Here is a 20,745-nt window from a genome sequence, read left to right as displayed (position 1 = left end):
GATTGGATTGTGTGACTTCCTCGCTTGAAAACTTTTAATGGTTTCCCATTATCCAAAGAATAAAATCCATGCTGCTTAGTAAGATTATAGCAAGTACTTGACAATCTGATTGTAATCTCTTACTAGCTTGAACCCCAGCCATTCTACTCTTAAAATTCTGTATAATTCATCTGTTACAAACTTGTTCCATTTCTTAGAACATATTCTGTTCTTTCATGTTCTGTGCTTTGTTGAATAGAAGGCCATGTTCTTTCTTCCATCCATCCACATTGTGGTAAACGCAGTACTTTTTCTTTGACCCAATTCTAATGTCTTTAGGGTATCAGTGTCAGTTAACGTGTCCCAATCATTGTTCCTGTGCACTTTATGCCTTTATCTACTGGAACACCCATCACAGTATAATTTTAGTTCTTCAGTTTAGACCATATCCAGCTTAGGATCAGACTTGGTTGATTTTTTGTTTTTGTTTTTTAATGAATTTTGTTCCTCACCTTCAGGCCTCTCCCCTTCTATGCTTAAATCACCATTGCTGACTTAACATAATTAAAAACTATTTACCAGGTTTGGTGCTAAATGTTTTATGAACATTTTAGTTTAATCCTTAAAACAAGTCTGTGGGGACCAGATGTGGCTCAAGTGGTTGAATGCCTGCTTCCCACATGGGAGGTCTCCAGTGCCTCCTAAAAAAAATAAATAAGTGAAAGGGGCCAGCCAACTCAGGGGAGCCAGTGTGCCTCAATGGTGAGTGCTGGCTTTCCACATACAAGGACCTGTGTTCAATTCCCAGGCCCAGTACCTGCACACAAAAAAAAACTCTGAGGGAAGGTATTATCTGTATCTTAGGTTTGAAGTGCCTGAAAATTGCCGCATTTCAAGTGCATGGTGTGTGCTTCTCCAAAATTCATGTTCTTTCCTCAATACTGTATGTAATGAAACACAATAAATCTATATTAATTTGGACTCCAGTTACAATTTCTGACAGGTGAGAGGGTGATTTATTTAAATTCTAGAACATTTGTTTGCTCAACATAACCATTATATACAAAATTTTATGTATAATTTAAAGTTACAGGAAGGAACTTTATTTACCTTGGAATTGCCTACATATGTAGGGAAAATCATATAATTTTTCCAAGTACTTTTCCTTGCTTGTGGATTAAAAATGATTTTATTTCCTTAAATAAATTGTATGGCAGTTTTGAACTTATTAGATTGCTCTCCAGTTAGTCTAAATCTGTGAAATGTTAATTTGAAGTTTTGCTTTTTTCTCTAAGGAGATCTCCATGTTATTTATATTATACTCCTACTGAGTCTTCCTTTCAACATAGTGATTTTTCTTGTTTGGCTTTCCTTAATAATTAAATAGTTTAAATTAAGAGTTGATGGTTCAAATCAGGTCATTCTCTTAGTCTTATGTGCTCATTCCATAGCTAAGCTGTATCAGGTTTATGTCAAGGCTAGGATGCACTATGAGATTATTTAGGAACAAGATCTTAGTCACTCCCATGTTCCTGGTGATTGACAAATAATATGCAGTTAGTAGATAATTTGTTATAGATGGGTAAATAACTGAAAGTGGTAATGAAAGTGTTGAGGTTGGGGGAAGACCCTCGTTGGCCAAGGTTTAAAAATATGTATTTGGAAAGAAAGAAGGGTGCATGTGTATTGAGCATTTAATTACAGGATGTCAGCAGTAGAGTTCAGTCTGGTTAACCAAGAGGTAAAGAGGCTAAAATAAACTCAAAGTCTGTGCTTGCTTGAAAGACAGAAAGGCAGTGGAGCCGGTTAGTTTTCAGAGAACAATCCTAGTATTGGTTAGTGCAAAGTAAGAAGGTCAGCTACCTCCTTTTAGATCTATACCTATGTTATGACAATACTTGAACACCTGTTGGTCAGATTACCTTATTTGGATATCCATATAACAAAATACTAGAGGAACTCTGATATACTAAAAAACTTAAAACTCATTTTTATCAGTTAGCACTCCATTGGCTATTCTAAAAGGCCCTAACTCCACTCCATCCTCATTTCCAGATTTGTTAAGTGACAAAATAACCATGAAGTGTAGGTCATTGCTCTTTTCCTTTTTAATCAATTTTATTGAAACATATTCATAAACCATGCAATCCATCTAAAGTATGTATACTTTAGTCAGTGGCATTTGGTATAATCATGGAGTTGTGCGTTCATCACTTCGATCAGTATTAGAGCATTTTCATTACTCCATAAAAGAGAAAAGAAAAAAAAATTTTAATACCCTACCTCATAGTAGTCACCTCTCAGTTTTTCTATCCTTCTCCTGCCATAGATAACTGCTAATTTGTTTTCTTCTCTGTAATTTATTTGTATTTATATTTTGTATAGATGGAGTCAAACAATATGTGGTCCTTTTTGACTAGTTTTGCCCAACTATCACCCTGATTTTAAATCTTGTAACATTTATATACATTTGTTGTTTCAGAGGAAAACATTCTTATATGTGCACTCTTTACCATACTCATTTTTCACAACAGAGTTCACTGTGTTGTACAGTCCCATGTTTCATTTCAGAAAGAAAGCTTTCTTTCTAGTGATATACTAGGTCATTGTTCTTTACATTACCCAAATGAGTGCCAGAGCCAGAAGAATTTAATGATCTTAATCAGCAAGTTCCTCATTTAGTAATTTAGAGTTGTATTTTATTAGCATAGATAAGTTTGGGGAAAAAAACAAAGTAGTCACAGAAGCAGATCAATTCAGTGACCTCAAACTAGTTGTCAGGGGATTAGCCTGAATAAATAGAGTCACATGCTGGTTCCATAGTCTTATTTTAATTGAAGTTGGGGGGGGGGAATTAGTGGTTCATTAATATGAGGTATGAACCTTACATAGGCTTCTCTCTTGTGTTTTGATTCATTGAAATTTGAATGAATCTTAAAGGCTTTTATATTAAGGAAGTACCCTTTTATAGGCCCCTTAGAAGGTCACTAATTGGCTGGCTTGGGCCTCATTCAGTTGCTTTGCTTTATATTAATTTTTAGGATTACTAAATAGTCATGGAAAAATGAGAAAGATTGGCTCTAGAGTTACTCAGATATTTGCAAATAAATGAATACCTTAGTGGAGGAATTTAGCATTCTGAACAATGGGAAAGGAAGAACATCTAAAAGCAGTTAAAGTTTAAAGATATGCTTGTCTTTTAGACCAGTAATTGTGCTTTATCCTAGAGATGAACTGCAGTATCATACATAAGGATTCTTACTGTGGCATTTGTCATCGTGAAAAATTGTAACAAACCAAATGTTGGCTGCAAGGAAAATTGTTAAACACACTATGATTCATCCATAAGATGGGGCACTATGCAGTAATTGAATTATTATGAATTATATAATTAAAAATGAAAGTTATGGTAAGCTTATATAACTAGTGATGCCACCTGGCTACCTTGTGCATTTTCTCTATGTCTCTTGTGTAGTGTTTTCCTTTTTTAACCCTCTGTGTTGTACTCTCCATATAACACCACTACTACAAAATAAGACTAGCAACCTGCTGTTTATGTAGCCGTAGTTTGACCCTTATAGTTAATTTGTCTATACAGCATTACAGCAGCTATCAAGACATAGAAAATAGAAGTTGGACTAGCTCAATAATCCTATCCCTAAAAGTGTTCGGTACTTCACCACTCTAGTCTTAGGCCTTCATAATGCTTGCTACCCTTTAAATCTGTTTCTGTTAAGATGTGTGTGATTGGTACCATTTATTCTTAAAGTGCAGTCTTTTTTTTTTTCAAGATCTTACTGTAGATCTGAAACCTAAAAGGAATTATTTGATGTACTCCAAACATAGGTCAGAAATAAATTTTGACTTCGATTTATGCTTTCTAGGATGGCTTGAAAGTGCCTGTAATTAGAAGTGTTAAGTAATGTTACATTAAAGAGTTAGATTGTAGTAACACATTTCTGTGAGGTCTACTCCTTGGTAGATTACTCCCCCTACTGGCAAAATTTGTTAATATAAACTAATAATTACAAACCTAAAGCTGGGATGAGGGGAAGAGGTTTTATCTCCTAAAGAAACATATCCAGTTTAAATTAAAATAAAGACAAACTTTATGGCTTATATTAAAATTAAAAATCAATTAGAGATCTTCAAGTCATGGAAACCTCAGAGTCCCCATGACTTGGTTCACTTAATTTTAAAATAACGTAGTAAGAGGCCACTAGATGTCCTCAAAAAGATTATAAACACAAAAAAAAGAATCAAAATACTAGAGCTACATTGCCAGAGACTGTGAAGAATGTTTAAAGTCAGATAGGCTTTTTTTTTTTTCAGATAGGTTTCTTGAATGCTTGGAGAAGTTTGCACTGGAAAGAATGAGAATGGAGGCTGGTATTCATAAACAGCAGAAAGAGCCTGTTTAAATAGCTTTGTAATGCATAGTGCTCCATTTATTCTCTTAATATCTGTATAATACAAGCACTGGCTCTGTTGTTGTTTTTTTAATGTTCTTTTTAGTAGTTTTGTTTCCAACATTATCAGTTTTGAGACCAATCCAAAAGATTGGCCTAGAAGTTGAGAGAGCAAGCTCCTATGTATGTGCATGTGTGCCTGTGCTGCAGAGTTGGACATCCATTCTACAAGCAGGTTTGATGTCATCTTGGTACCATGTCCCATTTTACATCAGGGCTACAGAGATAAGTACAACAGCATTCCTCTTGAAGGATCCTGCTCTAATTGAAGGGAGAGCTAGTAAACCATGTAATAGAAGTACAAGGTAATGTGATGATCTGTAGGGTCTTTTGAACACAGAGGAGCAGCACCCAGCTAACCCCTTAAACATAAAACTTCTCTCTCTTGTAATATTCTAATGGTAAAGCTAAGACTGCTTCTAAGGATAGTATTTTATATTTGTATTAGTAAATTCAGTTCTCAATTATATATATAGATTGAGGCAAATAATATAAAAAAGATTTAACCTGTATCCTTTAGAAGGGTATTTGCATGGGTATATTTTTTGAGGGATAGGAAGGCCTGTTTAAAAATAATATGCTGAAGTTCTGCCTGGAAAAGAGGGTTTGGCTTTCCTGTCCTTATTTTACTCTTTACTCCACTCAATTCTCCATGCTGTACTTTAAGATATTTTCTTATTTTGTTTTTATTTTTGTTTGTTTTTTTAAGCTGTAAGCAACCATAGAGGGTTCTCTCATGGTTTTTCATAACCAGCAGGGGCTGCCAGAATCACTCATAGAACTTTTCTATACGCTCTACTTATTCCTGACCTCCCAGGCCAGGTTCATTAGATCTACAGTGAAATCCCAGGTATCTGTGTTAGAAAACAAACAAAACCTGGTTGTGCTGATAACCATTAGTTTTTCTAACAGTCAAAATCAAATATTTTAATAGAAATTCTGGCCCTTAGAAATGTTACTTGCCCAAGTCCCATAAATATTGACTTAACTAACTTGGTCTTATTCTTTATGGTGATGTGTATTAGTTTTCTATTTTGAAGTTTCCTTTGTTTGGATTGAAGGGTAATACTAAAAACTTTTCAAGCTCTTTGAACTTTTCAAGTCTGTGTCTAGATTTGGCAGCCCCAAAACAAAGTTGGAAACACCTTGTACCCTTCTCCAAACCTCATTAAAAGCACAAGAAAATCTGCAGTAGAGGTAACAAAAAGAATGAGGGCAATTCCAAAGAGGAATATAAGTACTAATTTAATTGTATATGCTGTAAATAAAAATATAGAACTTGTTTCATTGAAAACATTAATCAAGATGCCCATAAGCTATGTATAAAATAATTTTAAGGGATATAGTCTGGAGACCTTCCTATTTCAAAAACTGCAAATATATAGTCTAACTTCCTCCATAAAATATAATAACTGAAGGCAGATATTCACAAGGGAAAAATTTCTTTTTGTCATTTCATTCAGGTTCCTTATTATATTTGTGAATCCAAAACAACTAAGGTGAAGATGATAGGTGGTCTGCCAGATTCAGGGGTGATCCTTTAAAATGTCTGCCTTACAAAAAAATTAATGTCTTAGACCTTCCAAGTTGATCATGATTAATCAAGAAAAACAGAAATATGAATATCAAATCCTTGTCATAGGGAGTATGCAGTGTAATAGTCAAATGCAGTGCTCCTGACAGTCTTACGATGTAGGTTAAGAGCTTGAACATCTTCAAGAAATGGGTTTGTATGGGAAATTAAAGCTATTTCAGCAAATCTACATATTTACTCTAGGCCAGTATTGTAAGAGAATATGTGTGAACATCTTCAGTTTTCTGAATGATACTCCCTTTAGGACTTCTTTCTTTTTTTTCTTTTTTTTTCTCTAATAAGTCACTTTTAATGATATGAAAATATCATAGTTTATTAATTCTCTTGTTGGTACACATTTAGTTAGGTTCTAGTTTTGTGCTAAAATAAAATGAGCATAATGCTGTTAGGCAAATTGTTGAATGTTTTTCCTGATTAATTATATGTCAGGGTTTTTCTAGGGTATATAACTAATGGAAATTACATATCCTGAAGTATGTATCTTCCAACTTTTCTAGATAATACCAAATTATTTTCCACTGTGTTTGTATCAGTTTATTCTCTGCAAGAAATATTAAATGTTCCCATTACTCCACCCTCGCCAATATTTAATAATCGGTTTTATTTTAATTTTTGCCAATCTGATGAGTATAAAAAGTATATTTTGTTGGTTCTAATTTACATTTTCCTGTATATTGAGGTTGAGCATCTTTTCTTACAGTTTGTAGCCATTCCAGGGCTGCTGCTTCTGTGAAATGTATCTTTTCATTTCATATCTTTTATTCATTTTTATATAGTTGCCTTTTTTTATTTAGAGGAATTTTTAATACTTTGCTTACTAATACTTTGGATATGATTTTGCTTTTTTATAATTTTAGAAATCTTCCTGATGTCAACAAGATCTTCCTACGCTTTCCTTTAATCATTTCTAAGACATATATACATATATATATATACCCACAGAAGAAAATACATATACAAAATTTTAATCCACCTTAAATTTTTCTTTTCTTAATTAAGCTTTGATATTTGACAGGTCAACTCTTTTCTAGCAGTGTTTTTGTTATTTGTTTAGTAGTTTCTTGCCTCTTACTATCTCATAGCTTTTGGGAGTATGTAAGCTCAAGTATTAGTATCAAAGTTGAAGATGAGTCTGACTCCTTAACCACATTTGCTTCCTACTTGGGGGGTAACCACCATGGTTCTTATCTTGATTTGTATTTAAGGCCATTGTCAAATTTAGGTAGGTTTTATTGTGGTCATAAACATTTTTTGCCTTTTTATTTTTTCAGATTATATGGATTATATTGTCCATTTATCCTGATTGAAGCTTATTTGAATGTGTAGTTAACATAGACAATGCATGAGGCACATTGCTACTAGACAGAGTGGTACTATGGGGCTCGGGCATGGATATGTATGGTTGATTAACGTCTTTGTGAGATTTTGTGACTTCAAACAAGTTACATAATCTTTCTTGTTCGGTGATTTCTCCTATAAAATAGGTATAAAAAAATACCTGCTTCATTATTCAAGTCAGGTATTTACTGTGTTGCCACCTTGTGAAGATTAAATGAAATTTCCTTGTGTTCAGTGCCTGGCATAAGAGAGATGATTATTTGATGTTGGTTTTAGTTTCCTTTATTCAAGTAATTTTTTTCCAACTTTATTGTCTCCTTTTTGTTTAGAATCTACATCAGGAGACAAATCGGTATCACATTCTTGCACAACTCCTTCCACGTCTTCTGCCTCTGGACTGAATCCCACATCTGCGCCTCTAACATCTGTTCCCACAGTCCCCGTTTCACCTGTCCCACAGTCACCAATACCTCCCTTACTTCAGGACCCAAATCTTCTCAGACAGTTGCTTCCTGCTTTGCAAGCCACACTGCAGCTTAATAATTCTAATGTGGATATATCCAAAATAAATGAAGGTAAGTTTTCATGGTGATAATTTTTTAAAAACTCACTTCCACTGAAAAATAACATAATCTGTAAAATCCCTATTTTAGGAATGGTTTTTTTCTCACTTCGAAATTCATGTTTGAACTTCAGTCTTTGGAATATGGAGTTCATATCCCCTATAGGTGAAGGCCTTTTGGTAGTGTAATTGAGTTAGCAGTACTTGGATTTTCTATACATTTTTCAAGAAGTAAGCCATTCTCTGCACTTAATAAGTAAAAAGTAAAGAGTATTTGTAAAAACCAGTTTTAGCATATTTCTAAAGACCTTTTGAAGAGGGTAATTATTTGGAATGTAAAAATTATTCTAATTCCTATAAGAATAGGAATTCAGCTAGTTTCTTCTCACAATACTTGGATTAATTCTTGGCAGAAAGGTACTGGATAAAATTTTGCTGTTTTTCCTGAAGAGTTACATTGGTTGACTTTTTTATTTTTTTATTTTATTTATTTTTTTTTTTTTTAGATTTATTTTTATTTATTTAATTCCCCTCCTCTCCCCCGGTTGTCTGTCTTCTGTGTCTTTTTGCTGCGTCTTGTTTCTTTGTCCGCTTCTATTGTCGTCAGCGGCACGGGAAGTGTGGGCGGCGCCATTCCTCGGCAGGCTGCTCCCTCCTTCAGGCTGCTCCCTCCTTCAGGCTGCTCCCTCCTTCAGGCTGCTCCCTCCTTCGCGCTGGGCGGCTCTCCTTATGGGTGCACTCCTTGCGCGTGGGGCTCCCCTACGCGGGGGACACCCCTGTGTGGCACGGCACTCCTTGTGCGCATCAGCACTGCGCATGGGCCAGCTCCACACGGGTCAAGGAGGCCCGGGGCTTGAACTGCGGGCCTCCCATGTGGTAGACGGACGCCCTAACCACTGGGCCAAAGTCCGTTTCCCTATTTTTTTAACAAATCAGTTTTATTGATACATATTTACAATAAAGCATACAATACATCCAAAGGGCACAATCCATTGGTTGATTCTAACCTTGCTTTATATGTTACTGAAGTATTTAGGCATCCAGCCTCTGAGAAGAGGTCTGAAACGAGTGGATCTGACTCACAAACCATTCAGATTCAAACATTAAATCATAAGAGCACATAGCATTGCAAAATTCTCTGTTTAGAATAGTCAGTTTCTCTTTGTGCACATTTTCACATATTTAATAGTAGTATTAAGTGGTTTAGTTCTTTCTTTATCCTAAAAATAGTGCTACATCAGGTTACTTGGTCATTAGTCTTCTAGTCTCACTGGTTTCAACTTTTCTCTTGATTTTATTCTCTAAGGTAACCATACCATCATTGCCTTGTTTGGCAGGTAAACATTTCAAAGTAGGACTTTTAAATAGTTTTAGGAAACCATAACATAAGAAAAAGTTGATAATAAAAGATCTTGTGCTTAGAGAATACATGATCTTGCTAAGGACCTGCCTTTTTTGTATTTGATTTTAAAAGATGAGTAGGCATTGGTATGGTTTGAGTGGTCAGGTTGTCTGATAAAACAATGAAATGAAATAGCTACCATTTAACCAGCTAATTCCAAGTAATGCACTAAGCACTTTTTTTATATATGACTAGATAGTTGGCAGTATTGGAAGTTGCAGTGAACACTCTGTAGTGTTTTCTTTAATTGAACATCTCCTTTTTTTAGCGTAAAGGAAATTCATTATTATAGCTTTTCCTTTGCTATAAAACCATTATGTTTCTTTTCCTCCTTGGACTCATTATGTTGTTCCTGTTTTCTAGACTTGACTTTGAGACTTGTAGTTTGAAACACTCCAGTTCTTTTCTGGGTTCCTTTTGGATTCCCAAGTTGTTACTAATGGCACATATGCCTCAGTGTTTCTATTTGAATTTAGGAAATAATATGTTTTCAGTTCTTACAGCAGCTGTGACACAAGCCTCGCTGCAGTCTATAATTCATAAGTTTCTGACTGCTGGACCCTCTGCTTTCAACATAACTTCTCTGATTTCGCAAGCTGCTCAACTTTCTACACAAGGTACTCATATTCTTAGATATTTCTAGAATCTATCTTATTTTGCTTTGGAATTAATAGCAAAATTTTTATTAGTCTTCGGAGAGATTAAGTACCTCATAATGATTTTACTTATTTTGCTTGATTTTTGTATAGCTAACATACCATAGTATTTTTATTTACCTTTTCTGTATCGTTCCAATTTTAGTATATGTGCTGCCGAAGCAAGCACTTATTTACCTTTTTAAATGAACAGACTTTGACATTTATCTTATCTGTATTATAGTATAGTTTAACTTAGAGTTTTTCTTAATAGAATCTTTTACTGCAAAACAAACTAATATGCTTCAGTCTCTGAAACATTGCATATATTTCAGGAACTGAGATTTGGTTCAGGTTGATGTTAGTTTTTGGCTAGAGGATGCCAAAATGACCAAGCCTTACCTTGGATGAGCTATATGTCCTCTCCATGAAGGTATCCGATGGAGAGAGATACACATAGGAACAAATGGGAGGTGTCACTGTCTCTTTCTTATGTGGACCATCCCTAATTCAGAATTATGATGAACTGAACAGGAATATGTGGTCTAAAATTGAAGTATAATGGTGAAAAGGCTCTTAAATCCTCTGGCTGGCCTCATGAAGCAAGAGACTGGGGAAAACTAAGCCTAAATGTAGCAGAGAAAGAAGAAATAAGAGATACTAAGGTGACTTTTCCCTTGATAATAGGTTCAGGCTTAGCTTTCTGCTGCAGTCTCATGAAGAGAAGGAGAGGGCAGAAAGAAAGAGAGAAGGCCATGCTAGGTGTGCTTATCTTCAGCATGCATAGGGAGTCCAGCTCATTTAATTGGGGGCTCATATAGTATCTCAGGTGCTGACTTATTCATAAATTTTCTCTTGGGGAGTATGGGGCATATGGAGAGATAATCTCCCACTTATATTATACAGGTTTTTGGTTTATTTGAAATTAGTTGTTTCACTCTTTTACAGCTCAGCCATCTAATCAATCTCCAATGTCTTTAACATCTGATGCATCATCCCCAAGATCTTACGTGTCTCCAAGAATAAGCACACCTCAAACTAACACAGTCCCTATCAAACCTTTGATTAGTACTCCTCCCGTTTCATCACAGCCAAAGGTATGTTGTTGTTGAGGACAATTTGGAAAAGTAGCACTTACTTTTGGGAAATTAGTTTAATGTTTTAGAATTTATCATAGAGAAAGACCCTATCAGTATAAGGTGGTAATGGAGTGAAGAATGGGTGAGCAGTAAAGAAATGCAGGGTGGAAATCTCATCTCATTGAGGAGTGGAGGAGAGGGCTAGCATCTGTGCCACTTTTATACACTGTCTAATTTAGTCCCTTTGTTTGCTTTGGGATTTGTGGCATGGTAAGAGGGATAAAGAGAGTATATTAGGTGGGCCTTAATATTTGTGGAATTTTCAAAAAGACATGAGAGGATATCTTTTCTAGTGACTTTAAAATACTTTTGTTTCAGAAATGAGTTGTTCTCTGTGCTAAGAGCATTTCATGCATTATATTTAACTTCTACATCATGAGAAGCAAGTATTTGCCTCATTTAATAGATAAGAAAATTGAACTTGAGAGAAGTTATGCCTGGTTTTAGTAGTGGAGTCAGAATTTAAACCTAGGTCTTTCTGAATCCACAGTCCCTATTACTGAGCTACTCTGAATAGGACCTCATAATGGGACAGTCAACTTTTGTACCATGTCATTTATTTTTGAGTCTTATCTAGAATTCATTAAACCCTACTTGTACTTGTTCTTGACCTTTTAAGGTGCCAGCAGTAAAAACTGAGAGGTTTGGAATTCACTGTATACAAGTGAATTTTTTGACTCTTTGTGGTAAATGTGGGAGAATATTATTTTTACATTGGTTGTAGAACAATGAGCTGTTTCAAACTTTAATGCCGAGAATTCTTTATCCAGATAAAATCTTAAGCAGAAATCTAAGAATACAGATGTGTTGAAACATAACTCACATTGTTGGTAGATGAGCTTTAAGGCCTCCCTATTGGCTCTTCCCTTTCCTGTCTCTGCCATTGATCTGTGCGTGATGTTCAGTGTCTTGATTCACCCGAACTCTAGATTGGTTTTTTAAATCCTATATTCTAATCTTAGAGTTTAATATGTGATTGCTTATTATTTGCCTGTACTTTTTGTTGGAAGACAAAATCAGTTTTTGGCAAAAAGAAATATTTTTAAAGCTTAAAAACTTACCTTCAGGGTTGTTTTGTAAGAGAATAATACGTGGTGGCTAAAAGTGAGTAAATGTTGGTGATAGTGGTTGTTAGAGTCAGTTATAAAATTGGCATTTCAAATTATGAAGTCAATGGCTGCCAGCATTTTGCATTCAAAACCTTTTTCCAGTTTTAAAAAGAATTGGGCATGTGATCTAATGTGGAAGTTATAAAAATGTTCTTTATAAGAATACTTTTGTTTAGAGCTGTTAGATAATATTCAGAGCTAGAGCTATTAGATAGTATTCCTGTTTGTTTGGGAGAATTATTAATAATCAAAAGAAAGAAAGAAAACCATTCCTCCTGGTAGAGGATGTGACTTGGATTTGCTAATGCGACTTAATCACAGATGGCTCCATCTGCCCTCGTGCTTTAATTTGGGGCATATATTTAAAACTGCTTGTGTTTTCTCTCTGTGGCTTCTGAATTTGAATTCATATGTATCCCCATTGGCTAGGGTAACATTTCTTTGAAGACCTCTCAAATTGAATTCTGTATGGCCTGTAGCTCGTTCCTTGACAGACCAGTCTGTACAGTCCCTCCAAATTTGGTTGAAGTCTGCACAACTAGCTGTATGATATGGGTAATACAGATTTCTTTTTATTAGTAATAGAAGCAACAAAAAAATCAGAGAAGGCATTGTAGCATATTGGAATAAACACTGGGCTGAAAATTGAAAACTGATTATGCTGGTTGTGCTACTAAAATAACTGAACTTTGGCCTTTTTATTAAGAAATTTAATTTTCAAATTTTGATTATCTTCTAGCTCTTGTGACCTTTGGCAACTTGTGTGATTCCACTTCTTACAAACTCCAGAAATTTACAGTGTTTAAGATTATTAACTAGATTTTGGGTGGTGAGAGGTAGGAATGGTTTAAGAACCTAAATGCCAATAATTTTTGTGTTAAATTTTTATCATTAATAATGTAATTATTGAACGGAATTAAGACAACTTAAAATTTCACTAACAAATAGAAATAATAGGGGTGTTAGAAACTTTGCTTTTATCTAGCTTCCCTGCTATTTCCTTAAATGATAGATTCCTATCTCACCAGATTTTGGAATTGCAGGTTAGTACTCCAGTAGTTAAGCAAGGACCAGTTTCACAATCGGCCACTCAGCAGCCTGTGACTGCTGACAAGCAGCAGGGTCATGAACCTGTCTCTCCTCGAAGTCTTCAGCGCTCAAGGTAAGTTGATGTTTGTTTTGAGACTACAACCTTTTCTTTGCCTTCAATATGGTTTGTTGTATTTATTCAAATATTATAAAGTTTTAATGTAGGTATAATAGAACTGAATCTGGGAAGGGTCCATGGATAGCCCAAGTCAGTTTTATGTATTATGAAATTCAGAAAGACAAGTAGATTGTTGTCACTAATAGTGAAGTCTTGGTTATTTTGTGTGGATGTTTTTCTGTAGAATTTTACTTAGCGGTATATAATGGAACTAAAAATATGTGATAATCGTACAAAGAGGACACAAATGTTTTTTACAATACTTTGTTTGGAATTAAATCATTTTTAACCTTCTCATAGCAGTTTCAGATTTGTGAGTATATTGGTGAAACCAGAATTTCAAATTTAAAACTTGGGAAACTCAGGATTTCCTAATGACTTCAACTCTTGACATTATACAGATTGTGTTTTAGGTAGTTATATAGCACTGTGTTGTGGTGTCACTTTTCTTTGGTAATGAACAGTACAAGTTTAAATGAAATTTGTTGAATGAATGGTTTTCTTTTTATTAGTGCTACAAGTTGTCAGAATAATCCAACTGTTGGTTTTATTTTCTAAACAATGATTTCAGAATTTCTATATCCAAATGAAAGTTGTTCCCTTTAAAATAATCACCATGGGAAGCTCTCTACTTTCTCTAGCAATGTTGCCATTGCTCTTTCAGATTGTCTTTAGAGGGTCCAGTAGTATTTTAAATAAGCTCAGTGATGAAAACTCTTATGTCCTTTGGTAGATTTTAGTTTTGGGAAATAACTGAAAATCATTCAGAGCTCAGTCTGGTGCAGCAGGTAGGAAATCATCTTGGGTGATTAACTTTCTAGTTCTCAGCACCATATTCCCAACTCCTGGCCCAAAGTTTCCAATTTTAAAAGAAAATAGTCTCAGGGCATTATTTTTTGGGTCTTATTTTGCCACAGTACTTATTCACTACTACCCAATAAAATGCCTATATTTTGCTCCACATTACTTTCACCCTCTGATGCTTGGTTCTGATGCTGAACAGTCAAAGGCCATAGTATTTTTTCCTCTCCTTATCTAAATGTATATAAGATAACAATTCTCAGATGTGTCGACAGCTTTTAAAATGCATCAGTTTCTTAATTACATTCTTATTGGTGTTCATGGATACAAGTTTGACGGGCTCTGCTGACAAATTTGGAGAGTGCAATTATTGTAAATTTAACCCTGGACTAGTGTTCAGAGGCTCTCTTTTCCCCCAAAAGTGTTATGGAGAAATACATTATACAAATATACTTTTGGTTATGTTACGTTATGTCACGTCATGTCATGTTAACAAATTTTTCCTACGAATTCGGAAACCTTTAAATTAATAGAAGGTATTACCAGATGATTTAGGATACTTACAAACTATTTTTCAATACACATTCAATTCTGTGTTCTCCTCTAGTAGCCAGCGAAGTCCATCACCGGGTCCAAATCATACTTCTAGTAGTAACGCATCAAATGCAACAGTTGTACCACAGAATTCATCTGCCCGACCTACATGTTCATTAACACCTACGCTAGCAGCACACTTCAATGAAAATCTCATAAAACATGTTCAAGGATGGCCCGCAGATCATGCAGAGAAGCAGGTATGTTGCATGATTTAAAATACTGGAAAATACTTGGGTGACTAGGAAAATAAAAGTTAATTCTACTTTTAGAAAAATCTAATCTGGACCACTGAACTCAAGCTATATTTAAAAACAACTAATTTTTAAGTAGAGTGTTCCCCATATTTGATATTTGCCACATACTTACATAGTACTTAGTGAAACTTTGGGTTTTCACATAAAATACTTTAATATTAAAATTATTATGGCTGCCACTGTCAAATGTTTTGATTTTCTTCTCCATTTCTTATAACTGCTCAGCAGTACAGATAATCCTTTCCTGTTTTATTGATGAAGTCCTTAAGACCAGATCAGGTTTTCCAAGGTCACCCAGGTAATACAGCGATATGGTTCAAAGCTAGTGTGCTTTTCCACTTTTCCACTTGGGTAGTTTCAGAGCTGTTAAAACTGTTAACCTAATGACTGTCCTACTAGACTAGCAACCAGAAATTAGGAAACATTTTTGCTCTGGAATGAGAGAATGTAGAACATTGCAATTGTAGCCATTTACTTCTCTGTTATCAGAGAACTGACCAACTAGAACATTCTGAAAGTTTACAGAGATATGTAGTACATCTCATGACATAAGAGTATAGTGAGGCCCTTTTTCAATACTATGCCTGAATTTGCGGGAATGACAACACCTTTGGCCGACCCAGCATCTTTTATTATACACAAATCATGAATCCCTTTATACTAGTTCTATATTATCTATCCTGAGATTAGAAATACTTTTATTTTCTTCAAGAAATCCAAAGGGGAAATCTTAAAATAAGAATCTTGTGTCACTAGAGCCAGTTTCTTAAAATCAGCTTTTCCCTTAGATTCACCAGCATATTTGTGGATTGAAAGGAAGAGGATTATCCTGTAATACTGGTTTTAGGTTTTACTCATAAAAATTTAGTATTTAGTTTATGTTAATATGATTTATATTTTATGTGATTTTCATTTCATTACTACAGGCCTCACGATTGCGTGAAGAAGCCCATAACATGGGAAGCGTTCACATGTCAGAAATTTGTACTGAATTAAAAAATTTAAGATCTTTAGTTCGGGTATGTGAAATTCAAGCAACTTTGCGAGAGCAAAGGTAAGTTTCTCACTGAATAAGTTTTTTATGTTTCTTAGAATTATGTATCTTAAATTAGACTGAAGAACATAATAGATTTCATTAAGAAATTTTCCTTTATGGTAATATGTTAATTATTTTAAATGTTAATTGTGGGCAACAACTAATTATAAACATTTCCTCTCTTTTGAATGGGGGGTAGTGCTTTATTTGAAGGAGTTTGTTTCCATTGAAATCTCCAATTACTATTTATACTGTCCTTGTATCAGTTACAGCTAGAATTTAGTTATCCAGCAAGTTGTATTGTGTAATATATTTTCATCTTACTGAGTTTTTTTTAATTGTAGGATTGTTCTGAAAGTAGTTCTAGCATACACCAGTTTAGCTTTCATAAACTTGATCATTTGGCTTTTAGGAAATTATACTCTTCTTTATTATACCTTAGGGAAATATCAAGCCAGTATGTGCTTATGCTAAATTCCCTGCTATAAGCTGTGAGTTGTTTTCAGAAGACTTGAGGGGGTCATAATAGGAAAGACCTCATGAAGCCCAGGAGAGTCTAGTTTAGATGTGGAGTTTGTGTTGTATTTTTTGTTTTAAATATACATGTCAGTTGGACTTTGATGAAGCTCCATTTTTTGAGACATGAAAGAATTGTTTTTCACATCGGTCTCTTAAACCTAGTTAATTAATCTTACTGTGTTGTGGCCCAGAAAACATACAGTAGAGGTTGATCTTATGTTTAATACCTACTACTATTTAAAAATATATTGACAGAGTATGGAAACCTTTAACTTTAAATCTGTGTTCAATTTCATTATTGAGATAGTGTGAGAAAAATAAGAGACATTCTAACTTTTGTCACCCTAATACTTATATCATCTATTGAATGGATATTTCATCTTTTTTTTTAATATTCCTAATTATTACCTCTTTATTCTTAATTATTTTTTATCTAACTTTTCCTTTTTTTAAAAATTTTTTTTAAGTTAATAGATTACACAAAACATTACATTAAAAAACATAAGACGTTCCCATATACCCCCCCCAGCATATATCATCTTAATTGTAGGCTTAAGGCAGTTTTTAATTATTTAGTCTTAGTGATTGTTCGTTTTATTTGAAAAAAATATTTTGCAGTTAAAAGTTCCGTTTTTCTGTTAACACTTACATGACCACAGGTTCTAATGCCTTGTTTTATTTTTCAGGATACTGTTTTTGAGACAACAAATTAAGGAACTCGAAAAACTAAAAAATCAGAATTCCTTCATGGTGTGAAGATGTGAATAATTGCACATGGTTTTGAGTACAGGAACTGTAAATCTATTGCCCAATCTTAACATTTTTGAGCTGCATTTAAGTAGACTTTGGACCGTTAAGCTGGGCAAAGGAAATGACAAGGGGCTGGGGTCTGTAAGAGTCAATTCAGGGGAGAGCTACAAGATTGATTTGTAAAACCCTTGAAATGTAGATTTCTTGTAGATGTATTCTTCACGTTGTAAATATGTTTTGTAGAGTGAAGCCATGGGAAAGCCATGTGTAACAGAGCTTAGACATCCAAAACTAATCAATGCTGAGGTGGCTAAATACCTAGCCTTTTACATGTAAACCTGTCTGCAAAATTAGCTTTTTTTTAAAAGAAAAAATTGGGGGGTTAATTTATCATTCAGAAATCTTGCATTTTCAAAAATTCAGTGCAAGCGCCAGGCGATTTGTGTCTTAAGGATACGATTTTGAACCATATGGGCAGTGTACAAAATATCATGAAACAACTGTTTCCACACTTGCACCTGATCAAGAGCAGTGCTTCTCCATTTATTTTGCAGAGAAATGTTTTTCATTTCCCGTGTGTTCCATTTCCCTCTGAAATCTTCAATCTGATTTTATCCATTTTTTAAGGCTCCTCTTTTTCTCCTTTCTTAAGGCACTGTTGCTATGGCACTTTTCTATAACCTTTTCATTCCTGTGTACAGTAGCTTAAAATTGCAGTGATTGAGCATAACCCACTTGTTTGTATAAATTATTGAAATTCATTTGCACCCTGTAAGAATGGACTTAAAAGTACTGCTGGGCATGTGTGCTGAAAGTACATTGATTGCTCAAATATAAGGAAATAGCCCAATGAACATGGTTGTGGGAGGGAAAAAAGGAAACAAAGCTAGTCAGATGTGAATTGTATCTGTTGTAATAAACATGTTAAAACAAACAAAAATTGTTACTTTTCTTTTCCTTCGGTCAGTGCATAATAGAATTTGAACTACCTGGGGATTCTTTATCAGAGCTATTCTTGTTGAATATTTATACTTAATTGAAATAATTCCTTAAGGAAGGTTTTGTTGAAAGCATATTAACAAGAAATTGTGTATAAGATATTTAATGAAATATAAATTCAACAAGAATGATTGTCACTTCCCAAGTGGTCATCATTTGTTAAGCCCTGGTTTACTGTCTTGCTATTATGACATTTCATTTTGAAGGATGTTTGTGTTGTAGCTAACTGTTCAAGTCTGGTGCTGACTGCTGTTCTTAGCCATCACAAAACGCGAAATTTGTGTAATTGGAGCTTCCTGCTGTTATCTGGAAATGGTGGGAAAGCTCAGCTTTGTATATTGTTTCCTAAAGTATATTAAAATAAAAAAAGAAACTATTGCTACTATTAAATTACCTTGGCTTTTTTTTTCTTTGCTAAAATATTAGTCACATGGCCTTAACATGTACACTGCCAGCATTGTATTAAATCACAAGGGGTTCTGATGCAGAAAAGTATTTTAATTTTAAAATCTTGGACTCTGATTTAGAGAGGGTTTTTCCTGTCAGGGCAGATATTTATGTGCTTTCAGAACTGCCAGCACCAAGGGCTTTATCTTATGATGTTAGACGTTAATGTATGGGATACTAACTTAAATTTAAAAATTGTTCTTATGCTCTAAGCGTATCTAAAATATAGAAGTTAACACTCAAGAGACGTTTCAATAAATGAAAGACTGTAAGTAACAGAATGGGTGGTATTTTCTAAAATACAAAAGTGTTCCAGTGTAATTAATAATTTAAATCTTTAACTGGAAGCTGATTTTTCCCCCTTGTAATTTAAGAATGTTCTTCAAATGTAAGATAAGACAAATGTCATGAATTATATCATCATGAAATGTTTCTATCTGTGAGAATGTGAATGTTTGCTGAACACAGTTAGTGCATGTGAATGAAACCCTGAAGAGCTGTGTTAATTTTAGAGGCCTTTTTGTGATGTAGTGGGCAAATGTTTCCTGATTAGATGACAACTTGTGATTCAAATTAGTAAATTTGAATTTGATTGGCTAATAGAGCATCTTGATCTATGCCACTTTATTCTTTTGCTTAAAAAAATACATGCCTGTATGAATTACATCTATCTACAATGCCTAATACGACATTGCTTAGTGGTGCATTTTTAAACCTGCAGAAAATCAAAATCTTTTGTGGAACTATTTTTACAATATTTGATTCATTTTTGATTCTGTAGTTAATTATTTTAAATATTGCACTTTCATACAGACATAGTGTCCAGCTACTAATCTCGAAATGACCAGGGACTATCCCCTACTAAAATGGGCATAAAAACCTGTTTATCTTGTTGGCCTGTTGTCATGGCTTTGAACATGTATCTTATTTTGGTGGGTACCTACTTCAGATAATTTGAAAATAAAACCACTGAACAGCCCTAGGAGACCTCAGGGTTTTAAATTTTTTTTAAAAAGTGTAGTCTAATTCTAACATTGAAAATTGTGATATTTTAGCAAAATGTATTTTGTGAGAATGAGTCTGTTAGAAAGTCTTTCCGTTGAAAAACCAGCTTGCCTTTGTTTTCCTGTTTAACAAACCCAAGTAACTTTTCATTTTAAAATTTGGAATACAGCTCCAAGATACTAAGCTCACTGAGAATTCAACTCTGTGCACCATCCCTTTTTCAAGACATTCTTTTAATATCCCAAATGAGTGGTTTTACTTCTAAATTTTACATTTCTGTCTCACACTTAGACACTTAGACAAAGTCTGAGGAAGAAGGTGCTTAAAACTTTGCAAAGAATGAATTGTTAATATTTCAAAAACAGTTTTCTGTTTAAACACAACCCTAGCTTTAAAGGACCATTTCAATGGTGGGGAAGGCTTGTGCAAAATAATTCACTGCAGAACCCAACTATTAGAGTTCAGGACTTACAACTACTGTATTTAGATGTGGGGTTGACTCTGGATTTCTTTTCAATACCTGTAAATAATGGATATATTCTTGTATCTGTACTGGAGTGTACAAAATGACACTAAAAAGTAATAAATATGTTTTTGCTATATTGTGCAGTGTTTCAGAACTGTTTTGAAAGAAAATCTTGGGATGCATAATTTGCATTTGAATAAGGGAACCTAAAATAACCAAATACTCAACATTTTAATAGCTGTTGATTTTAAAATAGTCCGCAAATGAAATTTCTTAGCACTATCATGATGAAAAATCTGGCTGTAAGTTGAGATGGTTTAGGTCCTGATTCCTTTGCGGGATTCTTTCCCCTTCGGCCTTCAGCATGCACTAAGGTGCAGTCCTCCTAGGTGATGTCATCCCATGGCTTCCAAAGTTCCATTTCTGTGCCAGTTCCA

At 34.4% G+C, this 20,745-nt stretch overlaps 1 protein-coding gene across 6 annotated transcripts in view; it reads left to right on the top strand.

Moving 5' to 3' along the window:
* Positions 1–20,444, top strand: part of WAC (WW domain containing adaptor with coiled-coil) — a 73,075-nt gene extending 52,631 nt beyond the window's left edge. For 3 of the 6 annotated variants that reach the window (XM_004485287.5, XM_012520434.4, XM_058297765.2), the window contains 7 exons: positions 7,710–7,955; positions 9,839–9,961; positions 10,928–11,076; positions 13,271–13,389; positions 14,843–15,029; positions 16,013–16,140; positions 17,328–20,444. In XM_004485287.5, coding sequence (XP_004485344.2) covers positions 7,710–7,955; positions 9,839–9,961; positions 10,928–11,076; positions 13,271–13,389; positions 14,843–15,029; positions 16,013–16,140; positions 17,328–17,397 — 1,022 coding nt within the window. In that variant the 3' untranslated portion in view covers positions 17,398–20,444. Of the gene's footprint in view, positions 1–7,709; positions 7,956–9,838; positions 9,962–10,927; positions 11,077–13,255; positions 13,390–14,842; positions 15,030–16,012; positions 16,141–17,327 lie in introns of all 6 variants that reach the window. The other 3 variants (XM_058297767.2, XM_058297769.2, XM_071215470.1) reach the window with 2 other exon arrangements.
* Positions 20,445–20,745: the final 301 nt, after the last annotated feature.

Source organism: Dasypus novemcinctus, chromosome 5, assembly GCF_030445035.2.
Source record: "Dasypus novemcinctus isolate mDasNov1 chromosome 5, mDasNov1.1.hap2, whole genome shotgun sequence".
NCBI lineage: Eukaryota > Metazoa > Chordata > Mammalia > Cingulata > Dasypodidae > Dasypus > Dasypus novemcinctus.
This window is presented reverse-complemented; position numbering and strand designations above follow the sequence as displayed.